At 48.0% G+C, this 25,020-nt stretch overlaps 1 protein-coding gene across 6 annotated transcripts in view; it reads left to right on the top strand.

The window, feature by feature from the left end:
* The window catches only part of LOC118369450 (AT-rich interactive domain-containing protein 4B-like), a 262,365-nt gene that overhangs the window by 103,816 nt on the left and 133,529 nt on the right, over positions 1-25,020 (top strand). For all 6 annotated transcript variants that reach the window (XM_052496727.1, XM_052496726.1, XM_052496725.1 and 3 more), the window contains exon 9: positions 12,632-12,711. In XM_052496727.1, the coding sequence (XP_052352687.1) occupies positions 12,632-12,711 (80 nt within the window). The remainder of the gene's footprint in view (positions 1-12,631; positions 12,712-25,020) is intronic.

Below are 25,020 nucleotides of genomic sequence, written 5' to 3'. Positions count from 1 at the left end.
AAAAATGACTTGTGTCATGCACAAAGATGTCCTAACCGACCAAAACTATAGTTTGTTAACAAGAAATGTGTGGAGTGGTTGAAAAACTACTTTTAATGACTCCAACCTAAGTGTATGTAAACTTCCTACTTCAATTGTATATAGTACCCCACTACTGTTCAGAGAGCATATAAGCAGGGGAGTGTAACAGACAGCATCTTGGTATGAAATTATTATTATTATTATTATAAATTACACTACGCAGTCCCTGATCAACAGTAGTGAACTATATAGGGATTAGGGTGTCAAAGTAGTGCACTATATAGGGATTAGGGCACCATTTGGAACTCGTATGCTGCACTACACTGGCATCGTGAGGGAACACAGCTACTAGCACTATAGCACTATAACACTATTACACTACAACACTACAGCGCTGCAACACTACAGCACTACAACACTACACCACTACTACACTACTACACTACTACACTATAACACTATTACACTTCAACACTACAACACTATAACAGACCTAAGAGACCTCTATCATCAGTAAAGTAGATTATTGTCAGTGTCGAGACCTCTATCATCAGTAAAGTAGATTATTGTCAGTGTCGAGACCTCTCTATCATCAGTAAAGTAGATTATTGTCAGTGTCGAGACCTCTCTATCATCAGTAAAGTAGATTATTGTCAGTGTCGAGACCTCTATCATCAGTAAAGTAGATTATTGTCAGTGTCGAGACCTCTATCATCAGTAAAGTAGATTATTGTCAGTGTCGAGACCTCTCTATCATCAGTAAAGTAGATTATTGTCAGTGTCGAGACCTCTCTATCATCAGTAAAGTAGATTATTGTCAGTGTCGAGACCTCTCTATCATCAGTAAAGTAGATTATTGTCAGTGTCGAGACCTCTCTATCATCAGTAAAGTAGATTATTGTCAGTGTCGAGACCTCTATCATCAGTAAAGTAGATTATTGTCAGTGTCGAGACCTCTATCATCAGTAAAGTAGATTATTGTCAGTGTCGAGACCTCTATCATCAGTAAAGTAGATTATTGTCAGTGTCGAGACCTCTCTATCATCAGTAAAGTAGATTATTGTCAGTGTCGAGACCTCTATCATCAGTAAAGTAGATTATTGTCAGTGTCGAGACCTCTATCATCAGTAAAGTAGATTATTGTCAGTGTCGAGACCTCTCTATCATCAGTAAAGTAGATTATTGTCAGTGTCGAGACCTCTCTATCATCAGTAAAGTAGATTATTGTCAGTGTCGAGACCTCTCTATCATCAGTAAAGTAGATTATTGTCAGTGTCGAGACCTCTATCATCAGTAAAGTAGATTATTGTCAGTGTCGAGACCTCTCTATCATCAGTAAAGTAGATTATTGTCAAGTGATTATTGTCAGACCTCTATCATCAGTAAAGTAGAAGTAGATTATTGTCATTGTCAGTGTCGAGACCTCTATCATCAGTAAAGTAGATTATTGTCAGTGTCGAGACCTCTATCATCAGTAAAGTAGATTATTGTCAGTGTCGAGACCTCTCTGTCATCAGTAAAGTAGATTATTGTCAGTGTCGAGACCTCTATCATCAGTAAAGTAGATTATTGTCAGTGTCGAGACCTCTCCTCTATCATCAGTAAAGTAGATTATTGTCAGTGTCGAGACCTCTATCATCAGTAAAGTAGATTATTGTCAGTGTCGAGACCTCTATCATCAGTAAAGTAGATTATTGTCAGTGTCGAGACCTCTATCATCAGTAAAGTAGATTATTGTCAGTGTCGAGACCTCTATCATCAGTAAAGTCAGTGTTATTGTCAGTGTCGAGACCTCTATCATCAGTAAAGTAGATTATTGTCAGTGTCGAGACCTCTATCATCAGTAAAGTAGATTATTGTCAGTGTCGAGACCTCTATCATCAGTAAAGTAGATTATTGTCAGTGTCGAGACCTCTATCATCAGTAAAGTAGATTATTGTCAGTGTCGAGACCTCTATCATCAGTAAAGTAGATTATTGTCAGTGTCGAGACCTCTCTATCATCAGTAAAGTAGATTATTGTCAGTGTCGAGACCTCTATCATCAGTAAAGTAGATTATTGTCAGTGTCGAGACCTCTCTATCATCAGTAAAGTAGATTATTGTCAGTGTCGAGACCTCTCTATCATCAGTAAAGTAGATTATTGTCAGTGTCGAGACCTCTCTATCATCAGTAAAGTAGATTATTGTCAGTGTCGAGACCTCTCTATCATCAGTAAAGTAGATTATTGTCAGTGTCGAGACCTCTCTATCATCAGTAAAGTAGATTATTGTCAGTGTCGAGACCTCTATCATCAGTAAAGTAGATTATTGTCAGTGTCGAGACCTCTCTATCATCAGTAAAGTAGATTATTGTCAGTGTCGAGACCTCTATCATCAGTAAAGATTAGATTATTGTCAGTAGATTATTGTCAGTGTCGAGACCTCTATCATCAGTAAAGACCTCATCATCAGTAAAGTAGATTATTGTCAGTGTCGAGACCTCTATCATCAGTAAAGTAGATTATTGTCAGTGTCGAGACCTCTATCATCAGTAAAGTAGATTATTGTCAGTGTCGAGACCTCTATCATCAGTAAAGTAGATTATTGTCAGTGTCGAGACCTCTATCATCAGTAAAGTAGATTATTGTCAGTGTCGAGACCTCTATCATCAGTAAAGTAGATTATTGTCAGTGTCGAGACCTCTATCATCAGTAAAGTAGATTATTGTCAGTGTCGAGACCTCTATCATCAGTAAAGTAGATTATTGTCAGTGTTGAGACCTCTCTATCATCAGTTGGAATATTTTGTCGTAAAATAGTTGTCAAAGTTGGGTCTTTGATCAAATTGCTTTTCCACTATAAACAATGGATTCATATGGCTGGTTGTTGCATTGTAGATACACAATGCTGCCCAGCTGAAATGAGAAAACCAGAGGACCAGAGCCCTATTCCCTATATAGTGCACTACTTTAGACCAGAGCCCTATTCCCTATATAGTGCACTACTTTAGACCAGAGCCCTATTCCCTATATAGTGCACTACTTTAGACCAGAGCCCTATTCCATATATAGTGCACTACTGTAAAGTGACCAGAGCCCTATTCATCAGTATATAGTGCACTACTGTTGACCAGAGCCCTATTCCCTATATATCATCAGTGCAGTGTCGAGACTCTACTTTAGACCAGAGCCCTATTCCCTAAAGTATAGTGCACTACTTTAGACCAGAACCCTATTCCCTAAAGTATAGTGCACTACTTTAGACCAGAGCCCTATTCCCTATATAGTGTCACTACTTTTAGACCAGAACCCTATTCCCTATATAGTACACTACTTTAGACCAGGGCCCTATTCCCTAAAGTAGATATTGTGCACTATCTCAGTAAAGTAGACCAGAGCCCTATTCCCTATAGATAGTGTGTCACTACTTTAGACCAGAGCCCTATTCCCTATATAGTGTGTCAGACTACATTTAGACCAGAGCCCTATCATCCTAAAGTAGATTAGTGCAGACCTACTTTAGACCAGAACTCTCTATCCAGTAAAGTAGATTATTGTCTATTCCCAGTATATAGTGCACTACTTTAGACCAGAGCCCTATTCCCTATATAGTGCACTACTTTAGACCAGAACCCTATTCCCTATATTGTACACTACTTTAGACCAGAGCCCTATTCCCTATATAGTGCACTACTTTAGACCAGAGCCCTATTCCCTATATAGTGCACTACTTTAGACCAGAGCCCTATTCCCTATATAGTGCACTACTTTAGACCAGAGCCCTATTCCTTTAGACCAGAGCCCTATTCCCTATAGTGCACTACTTTAGACCAGAGCCCTATTCCCTATATAGTGCACTACTTTAGACCAGAGCCCTATTCCCTATATAGTGCACTACTTTAGACCAGAGCCCTATTCCCTATATAGTGCACTACTTTAGACCAGAGCCCTATTCCCTATATCGTGCACTACTTTTGACTTGAGTGCAGGCCAATGGCACCCTATTCCCTATATAGTGCACTACTTTTGACTTGAGTGCAGGCCAATGGCACCCTATTCCCTATATAGTGCACTACTTTAGACCAGAGCCCCTATTCCTATATAGTGCACTACTTTAGACCAGAGCCATATTCCCTATATCGTGCACTACTTTTGAGTTGAGTGCAGGCCAATGGCACCCTATTCCCTATATAGTGCACTACTTTAGACCAAAGCCCTATTCCCTATATAGTGCACTACTTTAGACCAGAGCCCTATTCCCTATATAGTGCACTACTTTAGACCAGAGCCATATTCCCTATATAGTGCACTACTTTTGACTTGAGTGCAGGCCAATGGCACCCTATTCCCTATATAGTGCTATAGTACTTCTGTTCTAACCAGATTCTCATGGGCCCTAGTTGAAACTAGTTCACTATGTAGGGAATAAAGTGCCATTTGGGATTCTGCCCTGTGTTTGTTGTTGTTGTCAGCTGCAGTGTGTTGACATGCCAGCTCCTTACCACGTCCTACTGGCCATGTGGGGAACTACAGCTACAGGGCTGCCTCGTAGTATAATACTACAGGGCTGCCTCATAGTATAATACTACAGGGCTGCCTCGTAGTACAATACTACAGCTACAGGGCTGCCTCGTAGTATAATACTACAGGGCTGCCTCGTAGTACAATACTACAGCTACAGGGCTGCCTCGTAGTACAATACTACAGCTACAGGGCTGCCTCGTAGTACAATACTACAGCTACAGGGCTGCCTCGTAGTATAATACTACAGGGCTGCCTCGTAGTACAATACTACAGCTACAGGGCTGCCTCGTAGTATAATACTACAGCTACAGGGCTGCCTCGTAGTACAATACTACAGGGCTGCCTCGTAGTACAATACTACAGCTACAGGGCTGCCTCGTAGTACAATACTACAGCTACAGGGCTGCCTCGTAGTATAATACTACAGGGCTGCCTCGTAGTACAATACTACAGCTACAGGGCTGCCTCGTAGTATAATACTACAGCTACAGGGCTGCCTCGTAGTACAATACTACAGCTACAGGGCTGCCTCGTAGTACAATACTACAGCTACAGGGCTGCCTCGTAGTACAATACTACAGCTACAGGGCTGCCTCGTAGTACAATACTACAGCTACAGGGCTGCCTCGTAGTACAATACTACAGCTACAGGGCTGCCTCGTAGTACAATACTACAGCTACAGGGCTGCCTCGTAGTACAATACTACAGCTACAGGGCTGCCTCGTAGTACAATACTACAGCTACAGGGCTGCCTCGTAGTACAATACTACAGCTACAGGGCTGCCTCGTAGTACAATACTACAGCTACAGGGCTGCCTTGTAGTTCAATACTACAGCTACAGGGCTGCCTCGTAGTATAATACTACAGGGCTGCCTCGTAGTACAATACTACAGCTACAGGGCTGCCTCGTAGTATAATACTACAGCTACAGGGCTGCCTCGTAGTATAATACTACAGCTACAGGGCTGCCTCGTAGTATAATACTACAGCTACAGGGCTGCCTTGTAGTATAATACTACAGCTACAGGGCTGCCTCGTAGTACAATACTACAGCTACAGGGCTGCCTCGTAGTACAATACTACAGCTACAGGGCTGCCCCGTAGTACAATACTACAGCTACAGGGCTGCCCCGTAGTACAATACTACAGCTACAGGGCTGCCTCGTAGTACAATACTACAGCTACAGGGCTGCCTCGTAGTACAATACTAGAGCTACAGGGCTGCCCCGTAGTATAATACTACAGCTACAGGGCTGCCTTGTAGTACAATACTACAGCTACAGGGCTGCCTCGTAGTACAATACTACAGCTACAGGGCTGCCTCGTAGTTCAATACTACAGCTACAGGGCTGCCTTGTAGGAGGTGGATGGAGGAAGAGAGGTGAAGAGATAGAGATGGATGGAGGAAGAGAGGTGAAGAGATAGAGATGGATGGAGGAAGAGAGGTGAAGAGATAGAGATGGATGGAGGAAGAGAGGTGAAGAGATGGATGGAGGAAGAGAGGTGAAGAGATAGAGATGGATGGAGGGAGAGAGGTGAAGAGATAGAGATGGATGGAGGAAGAGAGGTGGAGAGATAGAGATGGATGGAGGAAGAGAGGTGAAGAGATAGAGATGGATGGAGGAAGAGAGGTGAAGAGATAGAGATGGATGGAGGAAGAGAGGTGGATTGAGGAAGAGAGGTGAAGAGATAGAGATGGATGGAGGGAGAGAGGGGGATGGAGGAAGAGAGGTGAAGAGATAGAGATGGATGGAGGGAGAGAGGTGGATGGAGGGAGAGAGAGGGGTGGATGGAGGAAGATATGTGGATGGAGGAATAGAGGTGGATGGAGGAAGAGAGGTGGATGGAGGAAGAGAGGTGGATGGAGGAAGAGAGGTGAAGAGATAGAGATGGATGGAGGAAGAGAGGTGTAGAGATAGAGATGGATGGAGGGAGAGAGGTGAAGAGATAGAGATGGATGGAGGAAGAGGTGTAGAGATAGAGATGGATGGAGGGAGAGAGGTGAAGAGATAGAGATGGATGGAGGGAGAGAGATGGATGGAGGAAGAGAGGTGAAGAGATAGAGATGGATGGAGGGAGAGAGATGGATGGAGGAAGAGAGGTGGAGAGATAGAGGTGGATGGAGGGAGAGAGGTGGAGAGATAGAGATGGATGGAGGGAGAGAGGTGGAGAGATAGAGATGGATGGAGGGAGAGAGGTGTAGAGATAGAGATGGATGGAGGGAGAGAGGTGGAGAGAGAGATGGATGGAGGGAGAGAGGTGAAGAGATAGAGATGGATGGAGGGAGAGAGGTGGATGGAGGGAGAGGTGTAGAGATAGAGATGGATGGAGGGAGAGGTGAAGAGATAGAGATGGATGGAGGGAGAGAGGTGGAGAGATAGAGATGGATGGAGGGAGAGAGGTGTAGAGATAGAGATGGATGGAGGGAGAGGTGGAGAGATAGAGATGGATGGAGGGAGAGAGGTGTAGAGATAGAGATGGATGGAGGGAGAGAGGTGAAGAGATAGAGATGGATGGAGGGAGAGAGGTGAAGAGATAGAGATGGATGGAGGAAGAGAGGTGGATGGAGGAAGAGAGGTGGAGAGATAGAGATGGATGGAGGGAGAGAGGTGGAGAGATAGAGGTGGATGGAGGGAGAGAGGTGAAGAGATAGAGATGGATGGAGAGATAGAGATGGATGGAGGGAGATAGAGATGGATGGAGGGAGAGAGGTGGAGAGATAGAGATGGATGGAGGAAGAGAGGTGGAGGAGGGAGAGATGGATGGAGGAGAGAGAGGTGGATGGAGGGAGATGTAGAGATGGATGGATGGAGGAGAGAGATGGAGGTGTAGAGATAGAGATGGATGGAGGGAGAGGGTGAAGAGATAGAGATGGATGGAGGGAGAGAGGTAGAGATGGATGGATGGAGGTGAGAGATAGAGATGGATGGAGGAGAGATGGAGGGAGAGAGGTGGATGGAGGAGGGAGAGAGGTGTAGAGATAGAGGTGGATGGAGGGAGAGAGATGGATGGAGGGAGAGAGATGGATGGAGGAAGAGAGGTGTAGAGATGAGATGGATGGAGGAGATAGATAGAGGGAGATGGATGGAGGGAGAGAGGTGTAGAGATAGAGATGGATGGAGGGAGAGAGGTGGAGAGATAGAGATGGATGGAGGGAGAGAGGTGGAGAGATAGAGATGGATGGAGGGAGAGAGGTGGAGAGATAGAGATGGATGGAGGGAGAGAGGTGGAGAGATAGAGATGGATGGAGGGAGAGAGATAGAGATGGATGGAGGGAGATAGAGATAGAGATGGATGGAGGAAGAGAGAGGTGGAGAGATAGAGGATGGAGGGAGAGAGGTGTAGAGATAGAGATGGATGGAGGGAGAGAGGTGGAGAGATAGAGATGGATGGAGGGAGAGAGGTGTAGAGATAGAGATGGATGGAGGGAGAGGGGTGAAGAGATAGAGATGGATGGAGGAGAGAGGAGATAGAGATGGATGGAGGAGGTGGAGGTGGATGAGAGAGTGGATGGAGGAAGAGATGGATGGAGGAAGATAGAGGTGTAGAGATAGAGATGGATGGAGGGAGGAGAGGTGGAGAGATAGAGATGGATGGAGGAGAGAGATGGAGGGAGAGAGGTGGAGATAGAGATGGATGGAGGAAGAGGGAGATGGATGGAGGAAGAGCTGTGGAGAGATAGAGATGGATGGAGGGAGAGAGGTGGATGGAGAGGGGTAGAGATGGATGGAGGAGAGAGGTGTGGAGGGAGAGATAGAGATGGATGGAGGGAGAGAGGTGGATGGAGGGAGAGAGATGGAGGAAGAGGGTGAGAGATGGATGGAGGGAGAGAGGTGGAGAGATAGAGGATGGATGGAGGGGTGAGAGAGGTGGATGGAGGGAGAGAGAGATGGATGGAGGGAGAGGTGAAGAGATGGATGGAGGGGAGAGAGGTGAAGAGATAGAGATGGATGGAGGGAGAGAGGTGAAGAGATAGGTGATGGATGGAGATAGGGATGGAGGAAGAGGTGGAGAGATAGAGATGGATGGAGGGAGAGAGGTGTAGAGATAGAGATGGATGGAGGGAGAGAGGTGGAGGAGGGAGAGAGGTGTAGAGATGGATGGAGGGAGAGAGGTGTAGAGATGGAGATGAGATGGAGAGGAGATGGATGGGGGAGAGAGGTGTAGAGATAGAGATGGATGGAGGGAGAGAGGTGGATGGAGGGAGAGAGATGAGAGATAGAGATGGATGGAGGGAGAGAGGTGAAGAGAGAGATGGTGGAGGGAGAGATAGAGATGGATGGAGGAGGGAGAGAGGTGTAGAGATAGAGATGGATGGAGGGAGAGAGGTGGAGGAGATAGAGGATGGAGGAAGATGGAGGATGGAGGAGAGAGGTGAGAGGATGGATGGAGGGAGAGAGGTGTAGAGATAGAGGTGGATGGAGGGAGAGAGGTGGATGGAGGAGAGAGGTGGAGAGAGAGGTGGATGGAGGGAAGAGAGGATGGAGGGAGAGGTGGATGGAGGGAGAGAGGTGGATGGAGGGAGAGAGGTGGAGAGATGGAGAGAGGAGGTGGAGGATAGAGATGGATGGAGGGAGATGGAGAGATGGATGGAGGGAGAGAGGTGGAGAGATAGAGATGGATGGAGGGAGAGAGGGATGGAGGGAGATAGAGGATGGATGGAGGGAGAGAGATGGATGGAGGGAGAGGAGATGGATGGAGGGTGAGAGAGAGTGGATGGAGGAAGAGATAGAGATGGATGGATGGAGGGAGAGAGGTGGATGGAGGATGGAGAGAGAGGTGTAGAGATAGAGATGGATGGAGAGAGGTGAAGAGATAGAGATGGATGGAGGGAGAGAGGTGGATGGAGAGGAGAGAGGTGGATGGAGGAAGAGAGGTGGAGAGATAGAGATGGATGGAGGGAGAGAGGATGGAGGGAGATAGAGATGAGGTGGGAGATGGATGGATGGATGGAGGGAGAGGTGGATGAGATAGAGATGGATGGAGGGAGAGAGGTGGAGAGATAGAGATGGATGGAGGGTGTAGAGAGATGGATGGAGAGATAGAGAGATGGATGGAGGGGAGAGAGGTGGAGGAGAGGTGGATGGATAGAGATGGATGGAGGGAGAGAGGTGTAGAGATAGAGATGGATGGAGGGAGAGAGAGTAGAGGATAGAGAGAGATGGATGGAGGGAGAGAGGTGGATGGAGGGATAATAGATAGAGATGTATAGATTTAGAGATGGATGGAGGGAGAGAGTGAAGAGATAGGGTGGATGGAGGGAGATAGAGATAGAGATGGATGGAGGGAGAGAGCCATGAAGAGATAGAGATGGATGGATGGAGGGAGAGAGATGGATGGAGGGAGAGATAGAGATGGATGGAGGGAGAGAGGTGTAGAGATAGAGATGGATGGAGGAAGAGAGGTGGATGGAGGGAGAGAGGTGGATGGAGGGAGAGAGGTGGATGGAGGGAGAGAGGTGGATGGAGGAGAGAGGTGGATGGAGGGAGATAGAGATGGATGGAGGGAGAGAGGTGGAGAGATAGAGATGGATGGAGGGAGATGGGTGTAGAGATAGAGATGGATGGAGGGAGAGAGGTGAAGAGATAGAGATGGATGGAGGGAGAGGGTGTAGAGATAGAGATGGATGGAGGGAGAGAGGTGGAGAGATAGAGATGGATGGAGGGAGAGAGGTGTAGAGATAGAGATGGATGGAGAGAGAGGTGGAGGAGAGAGGTGGATGGAGGGAGAGAGGTGGATGGAGGGAGAGAGGTGGATGGAGGGAGAGAGGTGGATGGAGGGAGAGAGGTGGATGGAGGGAGAGAGGTGGATGGAGGGAGAGAGGTGGATGGAGGGAGAGAGGTGGATGGAGGAAGAGGTGGATGGAGGGAGAGAGATGGATGGAGGGAGAGAGGTGGATGGAGGGAGAGAGGTGGATGGAGGAGGGAGAGAGGTGGAGAGATAGAGGTGGATGGAGGGAGAGAGGTGGATGGAGGGAGAGAGGTGTATGGAGGGAGAGAGGTGGATGGAGGGAGAGAGGTGGATGGAGGGAGAGAGGTGTAGAGATAGAGGTGGATGGAGGGAGAGAGGTGGATGGAGGGAGAGAGGTGAGAGATAGAGGTGGATGGAGAGAGAGAGGAGAGATAGAGAGGAGGGAGAGTGGATGGAGGGAGAGAGGTGTAGAGATAGAGGTGGATGGAGGGAGAGAGGTGGATGGAGGGAGAGAGGTGTAGAGATAGAGGTGGATGGAGGGAGAGAGGTGGATGGAGAGAGATGCAGGTCAACAGAGTTGGGCAGTGGAATGAGCACATCTGAAACCCTCTTCAAAGAGGATCTTTGCTAATCCCACAGCACCACCTCCTCGAGTCTGGACTGTGTTGCCTGTTAGCTTGGACTCCCACTGCTACTGCTCTCTGTTCCTGTGTGTGTAGGAGGGTTGTCCGTGTTTGGAAGGCAGACCAGCGAGTCTCTTTACTCACGTATAAATGCTCATCTTTGCAAACTGTTCGCCTCTCATGTCTTCATTTTGAAACAACATATTGGAGAGTTCGGTCGACCATGTCCACTTTGCTCAGTGCTACAGTACTATCTCACCATCCATCTCTCCCCTGTCCACTCTCTCACCATCCATCCATCTCTCCCCTGTCCACTCTCTCACCATCCATCCATCTCTCTGCCTGTCCACTCTCTCACCATCCATCTCTCTGCCTGTCCACTCTCTCACCATCCATCCATCTATCTGCCCTGTCCACTCTCTCACCATCCATCTCTCTGCCTGTCCACTCTCTCACCATCCATCTCTCTGCCCTCTCACCATCCATCTCTCTCACCATCCATCCATCTCTGCCCTGTCCACTCTCTCACCATCCATCTCTCTGCCCTGTCCACTCTCTCACCATCCATCTCTCTGCCCTGTCCACTCTCTCACCATCCATCTCTCTGCCTGTCCACTCTCTCACCATCCATCCATCTATCTGCCCTGTCCACTCTCTCACCATCCATCCATCTCTCCCCTGTCCACTATCTCACCATCCATCCATCTCTCCCCTGTCCACTCTCTCACCATCCATCCATCTCTGCCCTGTCCACCATCCATCTCACCATCCATCCATCCATCTCTGCCCTGTCCACTCTCTCACCATCCATCTCTCTGCCCTGTCCACTCTCTCACCATCCATCCATCTCTCCCCTGTCCACTCTCTCACTCCATCTCTGCCCTGTCCACCATCCATCCATCTCTCTGCCTGTCCACTCTCTCACCATCCATCCATCTCTGCCCTGTCCACTCTCTCACCATCCATCTCTCTGCCCTGTCCACTCTCTCACCATCCATCCATCTCTCCCTGTCCACTCTCTCACCATCCATCTCTCTCCCCTGTCCACTCTCTCACCATCCATCCATCTCTCCCCTGTCCACTCTCTCACCATCCATCCATCTCTCCCCTGTCCACTCTCTCACCATCCATCTCTCTGCCCTGTCCACTCTCTCACCATCCATCCATCTCTCTGCCCTGTCCACTCTCTCACCATCCATCCATCTCTCTGCCCTGTCCACTCTCTCACCATCCATCCATCTCTCTGCCCTGTCCACTCTCTCACCATCCATCCATCTCTCCCTGTCCACTCTCTCACCATCCATCTCTCTGCCCTGTCCACTCTCTCACCATCCATCCATCTCTCTGCCCTGTCCACTCTCTCACCATCCATCCATCTCTCTGCCCTGTCCACTCTCTCACCATCCATCCATCTCTCCCCTGTCCACTCTCTCACTATCCATCTCTCTGCCCTGTCCACTCTCTCACCATCCATCCATCCTGCCTCCATCCTCCCCCCCTGTCCACTCTCTCACCATCCATCCATCTCTCCCCTGTCCACTCTCTCACCATCCATCTCTCTGTCCTGTCCACTCTCTCACCATCCATCCATCTCTCTGCCCTGTCCACTCTCTCACCATCCATCCATCTCTCTGCCCTGTCCACTCTCTCACCATCCATCCATCTCTCTGCCCTGTCCACTCTCTCACCATCCATCCATCTCTCTGCCTGTCCACTCTCTCACCATCCATCCATCTCTCTGCCATTCCCCTGTTCTTTCTTCATCCATTTCTCTCTATATCTCCCTCTCCAGGTCATCACCCCAGACTGCCATGAAGAGGCCACCATAAAGAAAGACACCGTCTTCGTTCGTTCCTTCAAGGATGGCAAATTGTGAGTAAATCTGCATTATAAAACACTTATTTGTGTTGTAATGATGTGTAACATGAACCTGTAGAGTTGTTGGAAGTACCCCAGTTAGCAGGGAGAGGTCTCTGAACAGACCCCAGTTAGCAGCCACGCAGGGAGAGGTCTCTGAACAGACCCCAGTTAGCAGCCACGCAGGGAGAGGTCTCTGAACAGACCCCAGTTAGCAGGGAGAGGTCTCTGAACAGACCCCTGTTAGCAGGGAGAGGTCTCTGAACAGACCCCAGTTAGCAGGGAGAGGTCTCTGAACAGACCCCAGTTAGCAGTTAGGAGAGGTCTCTGAACAGACCCCAGTTAGCAGGGAGAGGTCTCTGAACAGACCCCAGTTAGCAGCCACGCAGGGAGAGGTCTCTGAACAGACCCCAGTTAGCAGCCACCAGACCCCAGTTAGCAGGGAGAGGTCTCTGAACAGACCCCAGTTAGCAGGGAGAGGTCTCTGAACAGACCCCAGTTAGCAGCCACGCAGGGAGAGGTCTCTGAACAGACCCCAGTTAGCAGGGAGAGGTCTCTGAACAGACCCCAGTTAGCAGCCACGCAGGGAGAGGTCTCTGAACAGACCCCAGTTAGCAGCCACGCAGGGAGAGGTCTCTGAACAGACCCCAGTTAGCAGCCACGCAGGGAGAGGTCTCTGAACAGACCCCAGTTAGCAGGGAGAGGTCTCTGAACAGACCCAGGGAGAGGTCTTAACAGACCCCAGTTAGGAGAGGTCTCTGAACAGACCCCACTTAGCAGGGAGAGGTCTCTGTACAGACCCCACTTAGCAGGGAGAGGTCTCTGAACAGACCCCACTTAGCAGGGAGAGGTCTCTGAACAGACCCCACATAGCAGGGAGAGGTCTCTGAACAGACCCCAGTTAGCAGGGAGAGGTCTCTGAACAGACCCCAGTAGCAGGGAGAGGTCTCTGAACAGACCCCAGTAGCAGGGGGAGGTCTCTGAACAGACCCCACATAGCAGGGTTAGCAGCCACGCAGAGGTCTCTGAACAGACCCCACATAGCAGGGAGAGGTCTCTGAACAGACCCCAGTTAGCAGGAGAGGTCTCTGAACAGACCCCAGTTAGCAGGGAGAGGTCTCTGAACAGACCCCAGTTAGCAGGGAGAGAGACCCCAGGAGGTCTCTGAACAGACCCCACTTAGCAGGGAGAGGTCTCTGAACAGACCCCACTTAGCAGACACGCAGGGAGAACAGACCCCAGAGGGGAGGTCTCTGAACAGACCCCACTTAGCAGGGAGAGGTCTCTGAACAGACCCCACTTAGCAGCCACGCAGCAGGAGAGGTCTCTGAACAGACCCCACTTAGCAGGGGAGAGGTCTCTGAACAGACCCCAGACTTAGCAGGGAGAGGTCTCTGAACAGACCCCACTTAGCAGGGAGAGACCCCACTTAGTCTCTGAACAGACCCCACTTAGGGAGAGGTCTCTGAACAGCCCCAGCAGGGAGAGGTCTCTGTACAGACCCCACTTAGCAGGGAGAGGTCTCTGAACAGACCCCACTTAGCCAACAGACCCCACTTAGCAGGGAGAGGTCTCTGAACAGACCCACTTAGCAGGGAGAGGTCTCTGAACAGACCCCACTTAGCAGGGAGAGGACCTCTTAGCAGGGAGACAGACCCCACTTAGCAGGAGAGGTCTTGAACAGACCCCAGGGAGAGGTCTCTGAACAGACCCCACTTAGCAGGAAGAGGTCTCTGAACAGACCCCACTTAGCAGGGAGAGGTCTCTGAACAGACCCCACTTAGCAGGAAGAGGTCTCTGAACAGACCCCACTTAGCAGGGAGAGGTCTCTGAACAGACCCCACTTAGCAGGAAGAGGTCTCTGAACAGACCCCACTTAGCAGGGAGAGGTCTCTGAAAAGACCCCACTTAGCAGCCACGCAGGGAGAGGTCTCTGAACAGACCCCACTTAGCAGGGAGAGGTCTCTGAACAGACCCCACTTAGCAGGGAGAGGTCTCTGAACAGACCCCACTTAGCAGGGGAGAGTCTCTGAACAGACCCCACTTAGCAGGGAGAGGTCTCTGTACAGACCCCACTTAGCAGGAGAGGTCTCTGAACAGACCCCACTTAGCAGGGAGAGGTCTCTGAAGACCCCAGACCCAGACCCCACTTAGCAGGGGAGAGGTCTCTGAACAGACCCCACTTAGCAGGGAGAGGTCTCTGTACAGACCCCACTTAGCAGGGAGAGGTCTCTGTACAGACCCCACTTAGCAGGGAGAGGTCTCTGTACAGACCCCACTTAGCAGGGAGAGGTCTCTGAACAGACCCCACATAGCAGGGAGAGGTCTCTGAACAGACCCCACATAGCAGGGAGAGGTCTCTGTACAGACCCCACTTAGCAGGGAGAGGTCTCTGAACAGACCCCACTTAGCAGGGAGAGGTCTCTGAACAGACCCCACTTAGCAGGGAGAGAGAGGGGAGGTCTCTGAACAGACCCCACTTAGCAGGGAGAGGTCTCTGAACAGACCCCACTTAGCAGACACGCAGGGAGAGAGAAGGGAGGTCTCTGAACAGACCCCACTTAGCAGGGAGAGGTCTCTGAACAGACCCCACTTAGCAGCCACGCAGGGAGAGGTCTCTGAACAGACCCCACTTAGCAGGGAGAGGTCTCTGAACAGACCCCACTTAGCAGGGAGAGGTCTCTGAACAGACCCCACTTAGCAGGGAGAGGTCTCTGAACAGACCCCACTTAGCAGGGAGAGGTCTCTGTACAGACCCCACTTAGCAGGGAGAGGTCTCTGAACAGACCCCACTTAGCAGGGAGAGGTCTCTGAACAGACCCACTTAGCAGGGAGAGGTCTCTGAACAGACCCCACTTAGCAGGGAGAGGTCTCTGAACAGACCCCACTTAGCAGGGAGAGGTCTCTGAACAGACCCCACTTAGCAGGAAGAGGTCTCTGAACAGACCCCACTTAGCAGGGAGAGGTCTCTGAACAGACCCCACTTAGCAGGAAGAGGTCTCTGAACAGACCCCACTTAGCAGGGAGAGGTCTCTGAACAGACCCCACTTAGCAGGAAGAGGTCTCTGAACAGACCCCACTTAGCAGGGAGAGGTCTCTGAAAAGACCCCACTTAGCAGCCACGCAGGGAGAGGTCTCTGAACAGACCCCACTTAGCAGGGAGAGGTCTCTGAACAGACCCCACTTAGCAGGGAGAGGTCTCTGAACAGACCCCACTTAGCAGGGGAGGTCTCTGAACAGACCCCACTTAGCAGGGAGAGGTCTCTGAACAGACCCCACTTAGCAGGGAGAGGTCTCTGAACAGACCCCACTTAGCAGGGAGAGGTCTCTGTACAGACCCCACTTAGCAGGGAGAGGTCTCTGAACAGACCCCACTTAGCAGGGAGAGGTCTCTGAACAGACCCCACTTAGCAGGGAGAGGTCTCTGAACAGACCCCACTTAACAGCCACACAGGGAAAGGTCTCTGAACAGACCCCACTTAGCAGGGAGAGGTCTCTGAAAAGACCCCACTTAGCAGCCACGCAGGGAGAGGTCTCTGAACAGACCCCACTTAGCAGGGAGAGGTCTCTGAACAGACCCCACTTAGCAGCCACGCAGGGAGAGGTCTCTGAACAGACCCCACTTAGCAGGGAGAGGTCTCTGAACAGACCCCACTTAGCAGGGAGAGGTCTCTGAACAGACCCCACTTAGCAGGGAGAGGTCTCTGAACAGACCCCACTTAGCAGGGAGAGGTCTCTGAACAGACCCCACTTAACAGCCACACAGGTAGAGAGAGGGGAGGTCTAGTTAAGGTTTCTGCATACATAGGTTTGGTTTGCTGCTAGCAGAACTCGGCCCAGTGAGGTAAATATCTGTGTTCGCATACTTCCTATTGCCTGGCTACCCAGCCTTCTTGCTGTGACCAAATGTTATGCCACGCCCACTTCTTCTTCCCAATGAGTCCGGATCAAATCAAATCAAATATTATTTGTAGACCTTATAGTGAAATGCTTACTTTACAAGCCCTTAACCAACAATGCGGTTTTAAGATAATACCTAAAAAAAAAATGTAATGTTTAAAAAAAGGTAAGAGATAAGAAAAACAAATAATTAAAGAGCAGCAGTAAATAACAATAGAGGGGCTTTATACAGGGGTTACCGGTACAGAGTCAATGTGTCAATGTGCGGGGGCACCGGTGTCGAGGTAATTGAGATAATTATGTACATGCAGGTAGGGTTGTCAAAGTGGCTATGAATAGATAATAACAGAGAGTAGCAGCAGCGTAGTGGGTGGGGGCGTGGGGTGCAAATAGTCTGGGTAGCCATTTGATTAGCTGTTCAGGAGTCCTATGGCTTGGGAGTAGAAGCTGTTTAGCCTCTTTGGGCTGGATGACAAGTGTGCCCGAAGTAAACTGCCTGTTACTCAGGCCCAGAAGCTAGGATATGCATATAATGGTCGATTTGGATAGAAAACACTCTAAAGTTTCTAAAACTGTCAACATATTGTCTGTGAGTATAACAGAACTGATATGGCAGGCGGAAACTCGAGGACAAACCATCTTGAATTTTTTATTTTTTTTTGCACATCAATGAATCCTATGACTGTCATTTTTAATATGAAGGGAAAACCTCCCAGATTGTAGTTCCTAGGGCTTCCACTAGATGTCAACAGGCTGTAGTGTTTGATACGCGTTCTGTTGAATGCAAGTACTTTGTCGTTTATCTCCGGTAATGACAATAACGATTCTCTGTCGTAAATTTGATTGTTTATTTACGTAGGTACCTGAGGTTTGATTATAAACGTAGTTTGACTTGTTTGGAGAAGTTTTTTGGTAACATTTGGGATTCATTTTGTATGAATTTTGAAGGAGGGCAACCGGTAGATTATTGAATGAAGCGCTCCAGCTAAAATTGAGATTTTGGGGATATAATGAAGGACTTTATCGAACAAAACCACCATTTGTGATGTAGCTGGGACCTTTAGGAATGCCAACAGAAGAAGATCTTCAAAGGTAAGTGTTTTATTTTATCGCTATTTCTGACTTTTGTGGCGCATCTGCCTGGGTGGAAAATGTTTTTAATGCTTTTATTTGCTGGGCGCTGTCCTCAGATAATCACATGGTGTGCTTTCGCCGTAAGCCTTTTTGAAATCTAACAACGCGGCTGGATTAACAAGAAGTTAAGGTTTTAACTGATGTATGGCACTTGTATTTTCATGTTAAATATTACTATTCCTGTAATTTCAATTCCACGTTCTGCAATTTCACCGGAAGTTGTCGAGATGGGATGGTAGCGTCCCACTGATCGAGAGAACAGTCTATGACTTGGCTCGTCTGAGCACCTCCTCAGCCCTTCACTGAATGAGAACACATTCAGGGCCCTCTGATTGGTCCAGAAACCGATGGGTTCGGCCAGAGCCAGGACACACGTGGGTAAAGCAACGGTTTGAAAATGAGTCGTTGTCTTTGATACTGTGATTGGTTAGATGACGATCCAATCACTGACAACTTTGTTTTGTACAACAGCCCTCGTGCTCCTCGTCACCATAAACCACTTCAGTGATGGCAGTCTCAGACTGAAGTATGTAGCGAAAGACAGAGCAGCTGAAGAATGTAGTGTGAGTTGTTAGGATATCCTCCCAAAAGACCTTCGCTTGAAAAATGAGAAACTGCAATGTTACTCTTTGTCCCTCTTGAGCCGACGTTGCAACAACATAGCCATAACACTTCCTCAAAATAGTCAGAATTAATCTAAGCTAAATCAAGAAATCTGTAATTAGTTTTGACATTTTTTGCCGAGGAGGTCTTGGACGCGCAATTTTACATTTAACTATGTAAATGTAAGATGTTAAGATGTTTGTTGCATCATTTCTCAAGTGAAATAATGCGCACGAAAAATAGTCTTGTTGAATGACAACAAACATTTAATTGAAGAATCCCCTCCTTAGTACAGTTTACCGACAAAGGGGCATAGACTGGCATAGAGGGGCATAGTAGACCTAGATAGATAGATAGATACATAGATGCTACCGAACATCCACTCCCCTCAAGTAAAATATTAGGTGTTCACAGACAGCCGGAAAGAAAACCTGCCCGAGGAACGAATCAAACAAAAACTTAATAATATACACTACGGTTCAAAAGTTTGTGGCCCTTCAGAAATGTCCTTGTTTTCCATGAAAACATACATGAAATGAGTTGCAAAATGAATAGGAAATATAGCAAAGACAAGGTTATAAATAATGATTTTGAATTGAAATAACAATTGTGTCCTTCAAACTTTTGCTTTTGTCAAAGAATCCTCCGTTTGCAGCAATTACAGCCTTGCAGACCTTTGGCATTCTAGTTGTCAATTTGTTGAGGTGATCTGAAGAGATTTCACCCCATGCTTCCTGAAGCACCTCCCACAAGTTGGATTGGCTTGAATTGGATTGGCTTGATGGGCACTACGCACCATACTGTCAAGCTGTTCTCACAACAGCTCAATAGGGTTGAGATCCGGTGACTGTGCTGGCCAATCCATTATAGACAGAATACCAGCTGACTGCTTCTTCCCTAAATAGTTCTTGCATAGTTTGGAGCTGTGCTTTGGGTCATTGTCCTGTTGCAGGAGGAAATTGGCTCCAATTAAGCGCAGTCCACAGGGTATGACATGGCGTTGCAAAATGGCCTTCCTTCATCAAGGTCTCTTTTACCATGTACAAATATCCCACTTTACCGCCACCAAAGCACCCCCAGACCATCACATTGCCTCCACCATGCTTGACAGATGGTTCACTCCTCCAGCATCTTTTCTGCGTCTCGCGAATGTTCTTCTTTGTGATCCGAACACCTCGAAAACGTAGATTTGTCTGTCCATAACACTTTTTTTCCAATCTTCCTGAGATTGAGCTTTTTCTTTGCAACTCTGCCTAGTAGGCCAGGATCCCGGAGTCGCCTCTTCACTGTTGACGTTGAGACTGGTGTTTTGCGGGTACTATTTAATGAAGCTGCCAGTTGAGGACTTGTGAGGCGTCTGTTTCTCAAACACTCTAATGTACTTGTCCTCTTGCTCAGTTGTGCTCAGTTGTGCACCGGGGCCTCCCACTCCTCTTTCTATTCTGGTTAGAGACAGTTTGCTCTGTTCTGTGAAGGGAGTAGTACACAGCGTTGGACGAGATCTTCAGTTTCTTGGCAATTTCTCGCATGGAATAGCCTTCATTTTTCAGAACAAGAATGGGCTGATGAGTTTCAGAAGAAAGTTCTTTGTTTCTGGCCGTTTTGAACCTGTAATCAAACCCACAAATGCTGATGCTCCAGATACTCAACTAGTCTAAAGAAGGCCAGTTGTATTGCTTCTTTAATCAGGACAACAGTTTTCAGCTGTGCTAACATAATTGCAAAAGGGTTTTCTAATGATGAATTAGCTTTTTAAAATGATAAACCTGGATTAGCTAACACAACGTGCCATTGGAACACAGGAGTGATGGTTGCTGATAATGGACCTCTGTACGTCTATGTAGATATTCCATTAAAATAAATCAGCCGTTTCCAGCTACAATAGTCATTTACAGCATTAACAATGTCTACACTATTTCTTACTTTTTAAATTATTATTATTTAAAAAAAATTTGACCCCTTTTTCTCCCCAATTTCATGGTATCCAATTGTTAGTAGCTACTATCTTGTCTCATCGATTTGGGTTGCTAGGTTACTCTGTGTAATAGAAACTGGGATATTTGAGTTTCCAGAATCCTCTGTGCAATAGAAACTGGGACAGATTTGGGTTGCCAGGTTCTTCAGTGTAAAATTAACTAGGACAGATTTGGGTTGCCAGGTTCCTCAGTGTAAAATTAACTGGGACAGATTTGGGTTGCTAGGTTACTCTGTGTAATAGAATCTGGAACAGATTTGGGTTGCTAGGTTACTCTGTGTAATATAAACTGGGACATATTTGGGGTTGCTAGGTTACTCTGTGTAATAGATACTGGGACAGATTTGGGTTGCTCGGTTACTCTGTGTAATATAAACTGGGACATATTTGGGGTTGCTAGGTTACTCTGTGTAATAGATACTGGGACAGATTTGGGTTGCTAGGTTACTCTGTGTAATAGAATCTGGAACAGATTTGGGTTGCTAGGTTACTCTGTGTAATATAAACTGGGACATATTTGGGGTTGCTAGGTTACTCTGTGTAATAGAATCTGGAACAGATTTGGGTTGCTCGGTTACTCTGTGTAATATAAACTGGGACATATTTGGGGTTGCTAGGTTACTCTGTGTAATAGATACTGGGACAGATTTGGGTTGCTAGGTTCCTCTGTGTAATAGATATTGAGACAGATTTGGGGTTGCTAGGTTACTCTGTGTAATAGAAACTGGGACAGATTTGGGTTGCTAGGTTACTCTGTGTAATAGAATCTGGAACAGATTTGGGTTGCTCGGTTACTCTGTGTAATATAAACTGGGACATATTTGGGGTTGCTAGGTTACTCTGTGTAATAGATACTGGGACAGATTTGGGTTGCTAGGTTCCTCTGTGTAATAGATATTGAGACAGATTTGGGGTTGCTAGGTTACTCTGTGTAATAGAAACTGGGACAGATTTGGATTGCTAGGTTACTCTGTGTAATAGAATCTGGAACAGATTTGGGTTGCTCGGTTACTCTGTGTAATATAAACTGGGACATATTTGGGGTTGCTAGGTTACTCTGTGTAATAGATATTGAGACAGATTTGGGGTTGCTAGGTTACTCTGTGTAATAGAAACTGGGACAGATTTGGATTGCTAGGTTACTCTGTGTAATAGAATCTGGAACAGATTTGGGTTGCTCGGTTACTCTGTGTAATATAAACTGGGACATATTTGGGGTTGCTAGGTTACTCTGTGTAATAGATACTGGGACAGATTTGGGTTGCTAGGTTCCTCTGTGTAATAGATATTGAGACAGATTTGGGGTTGCTAGGTTACTCTGTGTAATAGATACTGGGACAAATTTGGGGTTGGCAGGTTCCTAGCAACCCAAATCTGACCAGAAACCATTGTTGGATGGCGGGATTCACGCAAAATTGAAAGCATGAAAAATGTCTGGGAATATGGCCGAATACACACAGTGTAGTCATTCTCTCTGCAAGGCAATCAAACAAGCAAAATGTCAGTATAGAGACAGAGGAGAGTCGCAGTTCAACGGCTCAGACACGAGACGTATGTGGCAGGGTCTACAGGCAACCAGGGACTACAGAGGGAAAACCAGCCATGTCGCGGCCCGCTAACAAGGACTGTGCTCCCCCCCTTCCTTCTCCGTGGCTGACGTGAGTAAGACATTTAAACGTGTTAACCCTCGCAAGGCTGCTGGCCCAGATGTTATCCCCAGCCGCGTCCTCAGAGCATGCGCAGACCAGCTGGATGGAGTGTTTACGGACATATTCAATCTCACCCTGTCCCGGTCTGCAGTCCCCACATGCTTGAAGATGTCCACCATTGTTCCTGTACCCAAGAAGGCAAAGATAACTGAACTAAATGACTAGCACTCACTTTGTCATCATGAAGTGCTTTGAGAGACTAGACAAGGATCATATCACCTCCACCTTACCTGCCACCCTAGACAGTTTGCATTCCGCCCCAACAGGTCCACAGACGATGCCATCGGCATCACACTGTACACTGCCCTATCCCATCTGGACAAGAGGAATACCTATGTAAGAATGATGCTCATTGACTATAGCTCAGCATCCAACACCCTCATCATCAAGCCGGAGGCCCTGGGTCTCAACCCCGCCCTGTGCAATTGGGTCCTGGATTTTCTGAGGTGAAGGTAGGACACAACATCTCCACTTCGCTGATCCTCAACACTGGGGCCCCACAAGGGTGTGTGCTCAGGCCCCTCCTGTACAGCCTACAGGGAGAAGGTGAGGGCACTGGTGTCAGGAAAACTACCTCTCACTCACCGTCAACAAAACAAAGGAGATGATCGTGACATTATATATATATTGTTTTGAAACTTCTGTATGTGTAATGTTTACTGTTAATTGTTATTGTTTATTTCACTTCTGTATATTATCTACCTCACTTGCTTTGGCAATGTTAACATATGTTTCCCATGCAAATAAAGCCCCTTGAATTGAATTGAGAGAGAGGAGTCACTGGTGCTGCAGCATCAGGTTAGAGAGAGAGAGAGAGAGAGAGAGAGGAGTCACTGGTGCTGCAGCATCAGGTTAGAGAGAGAGAGAGAGGAGTCACTGGTGCTGCAGCATCAGGTTAGAGAGAGAGAGAGAGGAGTCACTGGTGCTGCAGCATCAGGTTAGAGAGAGAGAGAGAGAGGAGTCACTGGTGCTGCAGCATCAGGTTAGAGAGAGAGAGAGAGAGGAGTCACTGGTGCTGCAGCATCAGGTTAGAGAGAGAGAGAGAGGAGTCACTGGTGCTGCAGCATCAGGTTAGAGAGAGAGAGAGAGGAGTCACTGGTGCTGCAGCATCAGGTTAGAGAGAGAGAGAGAGGAGTCACTGGTGCTGCAGCATCAGGTTAGAGAGAGAGAGAGAGGAGTCACTGGTTCTGCAGCATCAGGTTAGAGAGAGAGAGAGGGGAGCCACTGGTGCTGCAGCATCAGGTTAGAGAGAGAGAGAGAGAGGAGTCACTGGTGCTGCAGCATCAGGTTAGAGAGAGAGAGAGGAGTCACTGGTGCTGCAGAATCAGGTTAGAGAGAGAGAGAGGAGTCACTGGTGCTGCAGCATCAGGTTAGAGAGAGAGAGAGGGAGTCACTGGTGCTGCAGCATCAGGTTAGAGAGAGAGAGAGAGAGGAGTCACTGGTGCTGCAGCATCAGGTTAGAGAGAGAGAGAGAGGAGTCACAGGTGCTGCAGCATCAGGTTAGAGAGAGAGGAGTCACTGGTGCTGCAGCATCAGGTTAGAGAGAGAGAGAGAGGAGTCACTGGTGCTGCAGCATCAGGTTAGAGAGAGAGAGAGAGGAGTCACTGGTGCTGCAGCATCAGGTTAGAGAGAGAGAGAGAGGAGTCACTGGTGCTGCAGCATCAGGTTAGAGAGAGAGAGAGGAGGAGTCACTGGTGCTGCAGCATCAGGTTAGAGAGAGAGAGAGAGAGGAGTCACTGGTGCTGCAGCATCAGGTTAGAGAGAGAGAGAGGAGTCACTGGTGCTGCAGCATCAGGTTAGAGAGAGAGAGAGAGGAGTCACTGGTGCTGCAGCATCAGGTTAGAGAGAGAGAGAGGAGTCACTGGTGCTGCAGCATCAGGTTAGAGAGAGAGAGAGAGAGAGTCACTGGTGCTGCAGCATCAGGTTAGAGAGAGAGAGAGGAGTCACTGGGCGAACAGTTATTTCGCACTTTTAGTGTGTGGATACTGATGGGGGTTTGTGTGGATACTGATGGGGGTTTGTGTGGATACTGATGGGGGTTTGTGTGGATACTGATGGGGGTTTGTGTGGATACTGATGGGGGTTTGTGTGGATACTGATGGGGGTTTGTGTGGATACTGATGGGGGTTTGTGTGGATACTGAGAGGGGTTTGTGTGGATACTGATGAGGGTTTGTGTGGATACTGATGGGGGTTTGTGTGGATACTGAGAGGGTTTTGTGTGGATACTGATGGGGGTTTGTGTGGATACTGATGGGGATTTGTGTGGATACTGAGAGGGTTTGTGTGGATACTGATGGGGGTTTGTGTGGATACTGAGAGGGTTTTGTGTGGATACTGAGAGGGTTTGTGTGGATACTGATGAGGGTTTGTGTGGATACTGATGGGGGTTTGTGTGGATACTGAGAGGGGTTTGTGTGGATACTGATGGGGGTTTGTGTGGATACTGATGAGGGTTTGTGTGGATACTGATGAGGGTTTGTGTGGATACTGATGGGGTTTGTGTGGATACTGAGAGGGGTTTGTGTGGATACTGATGGGGGTTTGTGTGGATACTGAGAGGGTTTGTGTGGATACTGAGAGGGGTTTGTGTGGATACTGATGAGGATTTGTGTGGATACTGATTGGGGTTTGTGTGGATACTGAGAGGGTTTGTGTGGATACTGAGAGGGTTTGTGTGGGATACTGAGAGGGGTTTGTGTGGATACTGATGTGGGTTTGTGTGGATACTGAGAGGGGTTTGTGTGGATACTGATGGGGTTTGTGTGGATACTGATGGGGGTTTGTGTGGATACTGAGAGGGGTTTGTGTGGATACTGATTGGGGTTTGTGTGGATACTGATGGGGGTTTGTGTGGATACTGATGAGGGTTTGTGTGGATACTGAGCGGGGTTTGTGTGGATACTGAGAGGGGTTTGTGTGGATACTGATGGGGGTTTGTGTGGATACTGAGAGGGGTTTGTGTGGATACTGATTGGGGTTTGTGTGGATACTGATGGGGGTT

Source organism: Oncorhynchus keta, chromosome 3 (genome assembly GCF_023373465.1).
Source record: "Oncorhynchus keta strain PuntledgeMale-10-30-2019 chromosome 3, Oket_V2, whole genome shotgun sequence".
NCBI lineage: Eukaryota > Metazoa > Chordata > Actinopteri > Salmoniformes > Salmonidae > Oncorhynchus > Oncorhynchus keta.
This window is presented reverse-complemented; position numbering and strand designations above follow the sequence as displayed.